At 40.7% G+C, this 13,947-nt stretch overlaps 1 protein-coding gene across 10 annotated transcripts in view; it reads right to left on the bottom strand.

Moving 5' to 3' along the window:
- Nucleotides 1-1,028: 1,028 nt before the first annotated feature.
- The window catches only part of adgrl3.1 (adhesion G protein-coupled receptor L3.1), a gene marked incomplete at its 3' end in the record, with an annotated part of 130,819 nt that continues 117,900 nt past the window's right edge, over nucleotides 1,029-13,947 (bottom strand). For 2 of the 10 annotated variants that reach the window (XM_014339944.2, XM_014339946.2), the window contains 7 exon segments: nucleotides 1,029-1,069; nucleotides 2,050-2,352; nucleotides 2,843-2,860; nucleotides 3,475-3,603; nucleotides 6,927-7,020; nucleotides 8,196-8,375; nucleotides 9,758-9,926. In XM_014339944.2, coding sequence (XP_014195430.2) covers nucleotides 1,029-1,069; nucleotides 2,050-2,352; nucleotides 2,843-2,860; nucleotides 3,475-3,603; nucleotides 6,927-7,020; nucleotides 8,196-8,375; nucleotides 9,758-9,926 — 934 coding nt within the window. 10 annotated transcript variants of the gene reach the window in all.

Genomic DNA, 13,947 nt, shown 5'->3' with positions numbered 1-13,947 from the left:
CCCTGTTGTGGTGGTAGTGGAGACTATATGCTATAATCTGCTAGAGGTCCATATTGGTAAACTTGTAGGGCTACGGTCAATCCGAAGATTCCAAATAAAAGTAACAGGTACGGTAAAATTACAGAATCCCTCCCCGTTCCTTTTCTGTTCTGAGTTCAAACATTCCATTCTGGCTTGATGTTCACAAAAAGTCTTTTAGAGCTGCCCTCTCAGTCTGCACCTTTTATGACAGTACATTCAATCCCTGCTTTTAACTGGCCAGTGATGTCTCAATCATATTGTCATGGGCCGCCGTTAATGTTACACACAGTACCTCAATCCAGGGTCGGGCCAGCTCAGTCTGTCAGTCAACAACACAGAATGTTTTCACTGAAAGGTTGAAAGTGTAAAGGTGGGCTGGGGAGGGACAGAAGTCTCGACTGCCTCTATAGACTGGTAACCAGGTGAGAAGGGTCTACAGGCGGCTCCTCGGGTGATGAATCGGACTCATCCTTGCTCCCAGAGACCATATATCCATCACTGCCACCACGGCCCATGTGGTAGTAGCTCTGCAGCTCGTGAAGGTGATTCCTGGAGCCCAAGTTTGGCATGCTCTTATAATAGACATCATCCAGTTCAGGAGCAGTAGCACTCTTACAGGGCTGTAGCTCCCCGGAGCTGTCTTCCTCTCCGTCTGTTAAACCATTCATCTGCCCATCTGGGAGGTCCGTCAGCACTGGCATGCTGGTGTAGAGTGAGTCTCTGTGGTTTGGTGAGTGCGTGTGCTCATCAGTGTGCTCGTTTGTCAGCAGGGGAAAAAAGCTCTCGCTGGTCTCTTGAGGAATGCGCCGTGGCCGGGAGAAACTGTGAGGAGGCGGCGGCGGCGGGGGGTGGCTGTCTGGCGGAGGAGGCCGTGGCGGCAGGAGAGGTGCATTGGACTCCTCTCTGATAATCTCCAAACCCAGGTTCTCCTCATGGGGGAAGGCTACAGAGTTGTCTAGTACCATGGGGCCATTGTCCTCTTTACTGCCTCCCACACATCCACCAACTCCACTGCTGCTGCTGCTGCTGCTGCCCCCTGCCAGGCTCCCTGGAAGAACCAGGCAAGAATCATATTACACCACACATCTCAACATGTTAGCCCACTGACGTTAAATCATTTTGAACAAAAAGCACTGCCACTGCTACCCAAGGCAGAAACTTTAGCATTACTAGTAAAACAAGTATTACATTTTTTAAATTGTATACTTTATTGACCCCCGTGGGGAAATTCCTCTCTGCATTTAACCCATTCACTCTGTGAAGTTTAAAGTCCCCACTCTAATTTTCAGAAATTAACAACAGATTAAATTAGTCCTGCTATGTGACACCGGACCCAAAGAGAGCGATTTAAAGGATGTCAGCTCCTTTGATGTCATTGTCCAGGTTGTCTTGCTTTCGAAATTACAGTTTTACTTGAGCTCACTACTTTCAACAGTGCAATTTTCGCCAGCATCATATGTCTGTTATCCAGTAAAAAAAAACAAAAAACCCCCCCAAAAAACTACTGTCTGCTAGATCTGCCCACTACCAAATGTCAGACAGGCAAAGCAAAAGGAAAAAGGATCAACTTCAGGTAAATCTACGCTTCCCAATAGCTGCCAAAAGTGTAAAAGTTTGGTATTGACATATCAGCTGTGATAATATGTCGCAGTTGTTTAAGCTGTCTGCGAACGGTTAGAAATAATAATTATTGTAGATTTTAATATGTTGCTCACCACTTCTATTGTGCTGTTTTGTTGAGTTCACCTGAACCCTCAGAAGGAAGGGTTACTGCAAATCATTATAAATGACAGGCTTTTGCTTAATTCAGTTTAATAATCACCTGTCTGCATAAATCATTGTAACCAGATAAAAACCCAGATTCTACTCATTCACCCACAGAAACAAATAAAAAGTGTTTACACGCATTTATAATTACTCTAAGACTATTTTTGTTGTAGTGAGTTAACAAGCAGTGCCACTTAATAAATCGAAATATTTACATCTGTTTATCAAAACCTTCAATTATATAAATGAAACCACATTCACCTCCATTGGCCATGCTGCTGTTCACCAGTTTGTTCATGAGGTTGTGATTGCGCTCCGTGGTTGCTCTCTCATGATTGTTGAGGTAAGATGGGATATAGTTGGACGTCAGCTCCTTGAGGATCTTCTTCTCTAGAGTTGTCTCCTTGTGGTTGCCGTGGGTGCCGTAGCCGGCGCTACGGTCGAGGATCTGGACACAGTCGCTCAAGTACTCACTGCTCGCCATGCTGTAGTTGTTGGCATGGTTACCATTAAGAGGGAGTGTATCCATAACACTGGAGTCTCTTGCGTTGTTCAGGATGCCCTCTGAGAAACAATTTTAAAAAGTGCTAATTATTAAGATGTAAGAAAAAAACAACTCCCAAGTGGTTTTTTTACAAATGAAAGATTTTAATTATTGTTTCACATCGTAGTGGGTGCTGTGAATTGAGGATTAAAAATTAGCAATGATAAATTTCTTGGAAAGAAAAATGCTTCAAGCGTCCATAATTCATTAAGGAGAATCTTCATAAGTACTCTTCTTTTTCAATTGCTGCTAGCGCTACAACAATACAAAAAGAAAAGTTAAAATTTCACTGAAAAATGTTTTAAGTAGAACTTCTAGTAATTATACAGGAGTTATTATCACATCTCATCTCCCTGCTGGTCGACTAATACTAGAGATACTGTATATCGACTGGAAAACTTTTTGGGGAAAAAAGGTTTTGCATAGGTTGGATTTAAAACATTAAATTGCTTTAAATTCAAGAAAATAATTATGTAGCTGAAGTAGTTTGAGTAATAATGTAGTCCATACTTGTGTCTCGGTATGGTGCTAATGGACAGCATGAGGGAGAGAGAGAGAGAAGAGAAACACAGATGTGAATTTAGACATTGACAGAAACACATTTCAGCCACCGTTACATCAACAATTGCTCAACAACTAAAGGCAAGTTGACAAATTTTAAACACAAAAATCTTACATAATCATTACAGAACAAAATATCTGTGCTTTGTTATAAAGACAGAGAAAGAAACAGCATAAGAATCATATTTAAAATGCTATAAATGTAGATATTAAGCATATGCAGACACATGCTGTTGCACAAGCAACACAAGGCCAAAATGACACATGCATGTAAAAATAAAAATAAAAGTAAATCTAACATTCATATAAAATGTAATATATAAGAAATATTTCATGGTTCCCAAGTAGCTTTTTTAAGATATAGCAAATCTGCAAATAGTAATTTAGATAGAGTTGTATGCATATATGTACATTTCAGTGTCATTGATCATCTCACTTGGGAACCATAACATGCATGCATCAAAATAGAAAGCACCTTTTAAACTGAAAGAACCATGCAAACTAAATCAATAAATAGATAAAATAAAGCAACTCTATGCTACATTTAAAAATGTTGTTCATAAATGGAACATCAGCCACACCTTGGGTGTTGTACATGCCCACAGCTGGGTTGTTATAGACTGCCGAGTCCCCCAGGAGCGTGTTATAAGGATTGTTAGTACCATGGGGACGAAGGAGAGCATTAGTTATAAGATGATTAGCCATGGCTCCTGGTACAGGCAGATAGAGAAAGAGAGAGGAAAAGCAATAGCCAAGTCGAGAGAGGAGGAGAGAGGAAAAGCAACAGCCAAGTCAAGAGAGAAAAAGAGAGAAGCACTCAGGAGAAAAAAAAACAGAGTGGAGATAGAGGTTAAAGGAGAGAACATGTAGCCATTGCAGAGTGGAAGTAAGCAAGAAGGAAAAAAGAAGAAGGGAGAGCGAGATGGAGAGTGAGTGTGTGGAAGAAAGAGGGAGAGAAGAGGACAAGTAAATCAAACAGGCTAACAGTTCAGGGAGAAAGGCAAGAAAAAGCTTGACAAGTCATTCTTGCAGCCATTGCATACAGGCTGAGGGAGGGAAAGGGAGAAGGAGACAGAGAGAGAGAGAGAGACAAAGAGAGAGTGCCATAGCTTGGAGCAGACTGTGCTGCAGTTCAATACGCTTGAGCAGAGAAGCATGACTACAGGACAGTTAATGGACAAAGGGGCCACAGAAAGTGTTTTCAGTGCATTTTCTGAGAGACTGCTCATATACACATTAAGACAATGCAAAAATACAGGCAACAAATGGGCACGACAGCTCTTATGCATTCATCCTCATGATGCTATCGACACTGTATGAAGCAGGCTGTGCTACTGCTGTCTGTGCATGTCATATAGCTTTAAAACAGAGAGGGGAAAAACAGGTTCAAATATCTCTGTGGTTTCAGCATAAACTCAAAGCAAAACATGATAAGAAATAATTATCTTTATCAGTTTTCTTTTCCTTTTAGTACCTTAGCAGCACCACTAATGAGGTGCAGAGATGGTATTATACATGACCAACCACTGTGTATGTGATGACCTAGTGGAGAGTCTGCATCATGCAGTTTTTCTTTTTGCTTTTCTTTTCTGCTCTTTCTAGCGGCTTCAAATGCAATCTTGCTAATATTATACAGTTGTCACTGACTGTGTGGGATCTGAACTTATGGTTATGTAAACTAGCTATATCTACGGATGCATCCCGTACCCAGTAAAATCATGTCTAAAGGCTAGTAAATCTATGAAAAATATAGGGGCACAGCAATTTTTTACTTCCCTAAGGCATTTTTTTCTCATTTCTACACAATGTAAACTATAAACCTATGATTCCTATGCCATTATAACCCAGCATTTAAGAACTACATAAGTCATATATTGTCATAATATTCAAAAAAGGGAATATATGCATTCTAGATCCTTTCAAATGTATGACTACACAAATTATTCATCAAAACTACAAATTACGGCGGCGTAAGAAATTGTAAGCTCTGACACATCAATCTGTTGCAAAATGGTAAAGGTGGAGGGAAATTTATCATAGCTGGACACACTGAAATGAAAATCACGTTAAGGATCTGTTATCTTTAATTACTTGAACTGATCCCTCCTTTTCTCGGTGCTGCCAAAAGTCAGCCACCGCTACGTGAATGCATGAGTTATTTACTGGTTGATTATGTGACGTGACGTCATTAGTCTCAAGCTACTGGAACTATTGTTGATCTTAGTTTTGCAGATGTCATCTGTAGATTTCCAGAACGTGTGTGTGTGTGTGTGTGTGTGTATATATATATATATATATATACACACACACTGGGGCATGGGGCATGAAATCCTGTGCAGTGTCGCAAGATTTAACATTGCTATATTATTGACTTACTTCACTCGAACATGATATGATGAATTTAATCTAGCCTCTCTGCATATAATGTAGTTTCTACACTATATAGTTACACTTAACTTTAAAGCATGAGGCAATTGTGTTAAATACACACAAGATGCTTACATAAATCCAAGAGATGGCCAATCAATTTTTTTCAGTGTACAGCTTCTTTAGTCTGACTCTGTTATTGTAAGCTGGTACTGTCAGAGTTTATTAAATACACATGTGAAAACAGTATTAGCTGATAGACAATTATCTTTTACTGCTAGGGTTCCAGATGAAGTGCATACCTTGGATTTGCAACCCACACCCCCCTTTTTTTAATCTTTTTTTTTACATTAAGTAACAGCTACATTTTGAATTAACTGAGAATATCATAGAGTGTTTGAGTTTCACTAAAATGAAAAACAGCCACATACTAACAACTGACTCCTATATTCCTGAGCATACCACAGAACCTTTTTTTTTGGTCATTGCTGTGTAGGTCTCTCTTCTTCATTATAACTTAAATGACCTGGGCATAACAAGAAGTCGGTCTCTTATCTGACAATCCAATTTATTCCATTCCACCGTTATCCAATAAGTCAAAGTATGTAGTTATTTCAACATCTACTGGCTAAGTAGCTCCGTGTGGCATTCTTTAAAGTGTGAGGGAAGGAGGAGGTGCGGGAGTCTTAAGCCCTGCCTCACTAAGTGTGTGATAATTCAAGCGCTGACACGCACCATGTCTGCTTTAGTATCAATCTGTCATGCTAACAGCTTATTAGTGGCCTGAAGAAAGTGAGGGCCACACCTCAGCTTAGAGTCTAACAAATGGCAGCATGTGTTCTCTTGTGTGTGTGTGTGTGTGTGTGTGTGTGTGTGTGTGTGTGTGTGTGTGTGTGTGTGTGTGTGTGTGTGTGTGTGTGCACGTATTTCAAACTGTGTGGCCATTTGGGTATCTATGCCCTCATTACCCTAGCCCTCGGATAGCCATACCCATTGAGTTCATTCCTACAGTCCATTACACTGTCCTACTCTGAAGGGACTGCAATACACAGCTCTAAATAAAGTAGGGATACACTGAACTGGGCTTATTCATTTAAAAGGTTTGAGACTACAATAGCATACACATTCTCAGGTGCAAATCCTGCAAAGTTTCGCTCTACTTAAAATGAAACGGGATGCTATGTGATGAGTAATGCTGTGAATTCATCTAAAAATATAACATTAATTTGCATAGCGCACTGTATTATAACAAAGGTGTTATGGTGTTTAGTTTAAGTCCTTAACACATACTAACTTAAAGGATTCAAACCTACAGCAGTTAAAGAAACATCTGTCCTTGCAAAAAGAAGATTGGTGCTACAGCACAGTTAGCGCTTCACTCTGTAGATTTAATATTGTGACAATAAAGTAGTTTCAGTTTTGACGGGAGCCTGCCCAGACCTCTCCTTCCTGCGAAAAAGCAGCTTTTGAAGCAGCAAAAATAAGTAAGCGATATTTACACTATCCTGCTAATCTTCCGATCTTCAAGAACAAAATACCATTATCGGTAGTCTGGACCGCAGCTACTTTGCTAAATGACAGCGTATGCTGCCTGTGCCTCCCGCTATTAATAAAGCAGATAGGGTGACAGTGATGAGGATGCAAATTGTAGGTATCCCGTGGTTACCTCTGTTGAGCGTAGCAGAGCTGTTGATGTCTCCAGTGATGAAGGAGGACTCCTGTTTCCTCACAGTGTCATTCCACATCCGCCTGATACGACTCTATACGCATGAGAAAAGAAGCGAGAAAGAAAGAAAAGGGTAGAGACGGTATGGGCAAATTTGTAGAGGGGAAACAATAAAATGCAAGGGAAAAGAAATCAAAGGAAGAGCCAGCAACAGATCAAGGGAGAAAGGACACGACAACAAAGAAGGGAGAGAAATATAGTGAGAAAGTATAATATATGGGAGGCGATTGGCAAAAAAAAAAAGGATCAAATTAGTGCAGGACAGGCAGTAAATGGGGAAAAAAACCCAAAGCAACATCCGACAAAAGAGAAACAGGCAGGGAAAATTAATCATACATCAGTGTCTTTTGTACTCCATATACATTTTTTAAGCAACATTGTCTGTCACAGTCAGGGTTTTGGATCTCACACTTTCAACAAAACATCCATATTTTAAGTAGAGATGCACTGAATGTAATTTTACTGGACTATTGCATTTTTCTTTACTATGCTATGTTTTCTAACCTTTCTTTCGTGGAGAATTTCCATTTTTGCTCATAATAAAACATAGAAAAGTTTTTGAAACAGTCAATGTTTTCCAGTACGACATCAGGTTACTGAACCTACTATCACTCCCACTCCAACAAACCCATAATCGAGTGCTCCAGGTTACTGGACACAATATTGAGCTTCTTCATTTACTGGCAAACAGTGCCAACAACAGTATATGATGCCAACTGAGCTGGGCAGATCGTGTCAGAGTTGGAGCTAATAAATGCTAAACAAAAGTTACTCTGACTTTGCTCTTATTGCAGAAAAGAGAGTTCTGAAATTACTAATGGATTGGCAGAACTATGAAAAAGAGTACATGGCAGATGGCTACACTGGTAGATTACTGGCAACTGAGTTAGCAGTATGAGGAAGCCAGATACATTTACAGCTTATAAGATATTACATTTTGCTTCACAGAAGTAATATATCTGCACAGCAATTACAGTTGTTTTTGTTGTCTAAGGTGCACTATCGGCTGTGGTGGATGGCAGCGAAATCGGTTATACCCTTGATCGGATATACTAGCCGACTGATCGGTGCATCTCTAATTTAAAGCCCCAAAATAAACCGAATGGCATTCCAACTTAAAGTCGCATTTAATGTGTTTGCCTAAAATATGAGACGAGTTGAAAGTGAACAGCGATGACCCAAAACCCTCATGGCGTTATCTGGCCTCACCTGAGAATCTGCTGTGCTGTAGCGTCCAGGTGTGCAGGCAGGTAAGCTCACCTGTGAGCCTGTGGAGTAGCGGCCCGGGGTCCGCGAGGTGGTGGTTTTACTGGAGGAGGATATAGAAGTCTCCACGCTCTTGCCGCTGCAGCAGTGGGTGCGCAGACATTTGCCGTACTCTTTACGCACCTGGGCCCCAGATGGTGGGAGGAGGAAAAAAGCGTCAGAAACTGTAAATGCACTCTCAGCCAGCGCGTACAAAAGAGGGGGAATTGATTGATGTTTTTGCTTTGACGTGGCACATAATGATGCATATTTTCAAGATGACAGGCCGAGAAAGAAAAGACAAACTCTTCTTCTACTCAACTTCCTTGTGCAAACACTAAACCCATAAATTTAGACATTAGAAGATTAGCTCCATAAACTTTCCCCCATCAACATCCTCCCCAAGCTGCCACATATTCATCTAAAATGGACATATTCCTTAGGGGGAGATGTGATGCACTTGTACACACAGAACATCTGCATTTAGATCCCAATCAAGTTAGAACAAATACGACTGTAATTGCTTTTTAACAAGCTCGTTGGACTGGCAGGCATATATTGCCACATGCTCTGTTTGAACAGCTGTGTGGTGAGTTGCTCCATGCATCTTGGGAGAAACCAAGTTGGGTTGCAGCCAAAGAAAACCTCATCATTGTTCTGAGGACATCTCTCTGGATACCTGATCCCGTGACCTAGCACATACCTAAGTATACTGTGCACACACACCACACTTGTTTACTGGTCATGCACTTGAAACTAAAAATTGTCTGTGGGATGGCAGCCAGATGAGAGTATTAAGCATTTGATGAATCTTCTTTCCATATCCTACTCCTCTTCTGGAGTCCCAGGCACTGACAGTGTGTGGGAGACTGTAAAAGTATCCCGGTGTGTGTAGGCTCTTCCTGGAAGCCACACATAACTCAAGTATAAAAAAAGTACACACATGTGCTCACAAATGCCAGTAATCCTTTAGGCCAAGTAAACCCAAAAAAATATACCGAAGAGTTTGTTTTGGGTTTTTTTTTAATTATAGAGGACTTGAAAGGCGAACCGTGTGTTAATGTGAGTCATAAAATCATAAAACTCACTTAAGGAAATTACTTCAAGTTTCAGCCAATTAGACTTCAAAACACTCATGCATGTCCTCTTCCTGGGTCCAATATTTAAAACAATTAGAGCTGAATATTATCAAAGTGTATAACATGCTATTTCAGGTGCGATGACCCTGCCTGATGATGGAAAACTTTCTTTGCTGCTGCTAGAAGAAGTAAGACAAGCAACTCAGTTTGTTACCTGCTGCCTCAAGGCAAGACAGACAGTGACAGCGAAAGAGAGTGTTAGGTAGCAAGAATGAAAAGGTGAGAGAATTGAGCAGTAGGGATACTGAATGACCAATCAAACCTATGTGACAGCTCTGCAGATATTTTTGGTGTCTCTGTTGATCGTTTCTGGCTCGCATGTGTGCCTCTGTGTGTGTTTGTATGTGTCTGTCACACTGGCAGCTTCTGTCTAGCTTTGTGCCTCACCTTTTTCTGCAGTATGCAGTGGAAGATGAAGATAAACATGCCCTGCAGAGAGTTGAAGATGGTGAAAAGGTAGGCCATGATCACGGTGCTCTCGTTGATGTACATTAGCCCGAACGCCCAGGTCAGACCGAGCAGACACAGCAGAGCTATGGCCCCGATCACCCAGGACCTACAGGAGAAGACAAACAGTGAAAAATGAGAGATGCTCGTCCTGTTACTGTGTGTCATTATCAAATGAAATTCAAACATGAGAAGTTTGTCTTTTCCCCCCGTGGTGAAAAAACTAATCAGTCAAGGCTGACGCATGAGGGACCATGAGACGGTAGAGGGGTTAGAAAGGGTTCATTATGAGCCCCAACACTGTAGGAGTAGACTGGAGGAAACAGCGGGAGTTTTGCTTAAAAGAATTAAAGCCTTATAAAAGGGTTTAGAGGAGGCAGTGCGAGTGGATCTTTTCATTTAGATCCAATCTCCAGAGAGCGAGGAGAGGTTATAAGCGAGCTGACGTCAGCCACGGGTATCACGAAGAAAAGCATTCTTCACCGAGCACACTTTTCCCAAGCTGCAGCCAAACTTTCTCAGTCAAAGTATATGACAGGAGGTAAAAAATCATTTTCAGGCAGAAGTAGGTCCTGAAGTCTGTTAGCGCACTTGTGACTATAACAGTTTAATGGGAGTAGATTTGATAAAAGTTTTTAAGGCTGCAAACCTTCATTTCAAATAAAGGCTATGAAGAAGTGAGTCATAAAGGCCAAATGTCAGAGAAACTTGGTCATGTGGAGGCATGTGTATGCATCGTAAGTCCTTGTCTGAGAGTTGTGTGTGTGTGTGTGTGTGTGTGTGTGTGTGTGTGTGTGTGTGTGTGTGTGTGTGTGTTTGTGTGTGTTGTGTGTGTGTGTGTGTGTGTGTGTGTGTGTGTGTATTGTGTGTGTGTGTGTGTGCGTGTGTGCGCGTGTCCACATGAGTGTCTTCATCGGGCAGTAAGCAGAGGGACATTACGGCCATTATAAATGACATTTCCCACTAAAGGTCATAGATTTGTGTCTGCCAGAGCCGAGATGATAGCTGTTAATTTGATTGGCTGACTGGGCAGTGATCACCTCTAACACAAGTGATAGAGACAAAGAAAACCGGCAAGGAAAGAAAGAGCAGGAATGGAGATAGAGAGAGTGAAAAAACGCAGCGGGAGAGATATTAGGAGAGTCATGAGGAAGGAAGACAGACAGAGGAGGAGAGTAAGTGAGTGAGACTAAGGTGATTGATTCGATGTTTCCCTCTGTGGCACCATTCAGGCGAGACAGAACCTCCAATAAAGCTCGTCTGACGACCCTCTTCAATAAAGGGTATGCTCATCTCTCTTTTCCATCCCACCATTTCACCTCTTCCTCCAGCGTTCCCTTGAGTCATGGTTTCTCTCTCAGCTCTGTTTCCATGAATTCACATCTCACCTTTATAATATTTCAATAGCACATTAGGTCTATAGGTCACAGGACCTCACAAATCACACATGAACAAGAAATCCATTTTACAAGACAGGTTCACGGTTAATTTAGGTGTGTGCATAGACTACAGGAAGACTCCACAGACACATGAATAACAAGCAAACCAAACAAAATGTCTCTAGGAAGACAACACTGATTGGAGAGTGGCCTTACCAGAGCCAATCCACAACAAAGATAACTTATGATGGCTTGGAGTTAGAGAGACAAAGAAAACAAAAGGAAGAAAAAAATAAGACAAAAAGAACATGATGGTGATTAACGAATAAATGAACCACAATAAGACATGACTAATGAAGTGAAATAGATTAAAATCTAGACAGCCTTCAGTGTTCTCAGAAAGACTAAGGAAAGTCATTAAGAAGAGGGGGGAAAGATCCAAAGCATCGTGTTTTAAACGATTCTTTGATTTCCATCTTTCATCAGATTTTTTCTTATTAGAGTACTTTTTCCTGAACTGCACTAAAGCAAAGATCAGCTGGCTTCGCCTTTGCTTCTGAAACACTTCCTGCTTGAAGTCCTACTTAAAAACTGCCTCCATTGGCAGTAATATTTAAATCATATGAGAACCGAGTCATTTTTGGGATTTACATTATAAATTCTGAGCTCGGATACGCGTTGAACTCTGAGCCAAGGCATATTGTTTGAATTAGATTGAGCCTTTTTTGTCTTGAGCTGGACTCGAACAAGAAATGACACAATCCCGATTAGTTAGCTTGGTAGAAAGAGTTTCAGTATTTAATGGAAGTGAAGTCATATTTCAGTGGCACCCTCTAAGGGTCTCTTGAATAATAGGGACATGCCTGAGAAAAATGATTTGAAGAATTTAGAGGGTAGCATCTCAAAATTATGTAAGATAAAGGTGAAAGGCGCTCCATGCGACAGGGTAGCATAAAAATGTAGAATTAATTGAATAGTTCGACTTTTTGGGAAATGTGCTCACTTTCTTGCAGAGATGAATGTGAAGATTGATGCCACTCTTGTGTTTGTGCAGCCATGATGAAGTCGGAGCCAGCAGCTAATGAGCTTAGTGTAAAAACAATACTCCTGGTTCTGTCCAAAGGTAACATTCTAATGCTCACTAATTAGCATGTTATAGCCTTTCGCTGACTCCATAAACAAAACAAACTGAAACCAACAATGCGAGAGGATAAATTCAGAGATTGTGTCTCTCTTGCCTGAGAAATAGTATTGTACCTTACCTCCATAATTTGTGTTTATGCTTCCACTTATATATAAATGATACAAACAACAAAACATAAAGGCTTTAACTGAACTAAAGGTATCAACTTGTAGCTTTTGTTACCATTGGGCAGCGCCAGGCTTAGTGTTTCAACCCTATTCGAGTCTTATGTTAAGCTAAGCTAACCATCTGCAGCAAAAGTACTGCGCAAAAATTTAGAGTTATGCCTCATTTCTCTGTATTTTGCTAGGAAATAGGAAGAAGTTGAATAGTTGAAGTGATTTAATGAAACGTGTGCAAACACACATACAGTATAAAAGGCGAAAACGACGTTTGTACAAAGTGAAGTGAATATCCATTACACCGACCTTTATTCTCTAACATAGCCTGAACTCTCTTATGCAAGTTTTAATTCTTTAATTAGTCTTCAGGAATAGTTCTCCAGACTTCTTCAATGACATTGAAGGCTCTTTGGATTTTGGCTCTTTTCTGTTCTCTGTCAAGATGATCACACACGGCTTCAATAACGTTGAGGTCCGGGCTCTGGGGAGGCCAATCCATCACTGACAGCATTCATTATGTTTTTCTCTATCCAGGTATACTTTTAATGCACTGCCAGTATCTTTGGTATCATTGTCATGGTGTAAACTGAAGCTGTTTCCTAACAGGAGTTTTCCAGATGGTGGATCAAAATCAGGTCATACTGTAGAAACACTGTTGTACTTTTCTGTGAACATCCTCAGAAAATATTGATAAAGATTAGAACAAAAAATGTGTAATTTTGATTCACCACACCTTAAGACCTGTTGCCACTGATTTTCAGGCCAGTTATTGTTTAATGTTTCAAATTTCTGCCTTTTCTCTGTTTCCTTTCCTTATGACTTGCTTCTTGAAAACTATCCTTGCACCGAAACCATTTCTGATAAAGCTTTAAATAATAAACGACGGATCAAATGAACAGCCAGGTGTATTTTTGACTTGACTTTACTATTTATTTGCTGTAGATAGTTTTTCTAGGCCTGCTACTTCTTTTGTTCTGCCCTTGTCCAGTTTCCTGTTTCATGACGCACTGCACACCATTGGAAGTCTTTGGGAATCATCTTGAGAATGCCAGTTCATTTCTTGAATTAGTCTGTTTATGCTCAAATGACTCATAAGTTGTTAGGATGCCTGGGTCGTTGACCCAGGGCTTTTGAGTTTATATTATTTATACTGTCTAGTTTTTGGTTTCTTTGAGTTCTATCTAATGGCTTATGTCTCTGTCTTCTTTAGTTGCTCTGTCTCCCCTATCACCTGCATCCCCTTGTCTAGTTCGTGTCTATGTGTATCTTAAGTTCCTATATCCCCATGTTCAGTCAGTGTCTGCCCTGTTCCCACGTCTCTGTTCCCTTTGTAGTGCCTGCTTATGAGCCTGTGTCTTTGTTCAGTCTGTGTTATGTGTTTCCTGTTTTACTTTGAAAGTCCATGTCTGATGTTAATGTGTCTGGTTTTGCTTCCTCTTGTCTCGT

This window comes from Haplochromis burtoni, unplaced genomic scaffold, assembly GCF_018398535.1.
Source record: "Haplochromis burtoni strain Fernald_Lab_line unplaced genomic scaffold, NCSU_Asbu1 Contig_323, whole genome shotgun sequence".
Lineage (NCBI taxonomy): Eukaryota > Metazoa > Chordata > Actinopteri > Cichliformes > Cichlidae > Haplochromis > Haplochromis burtoni.
This window is presented reverse-complemented; position numbering and strand designations above follow the sequence as displayed.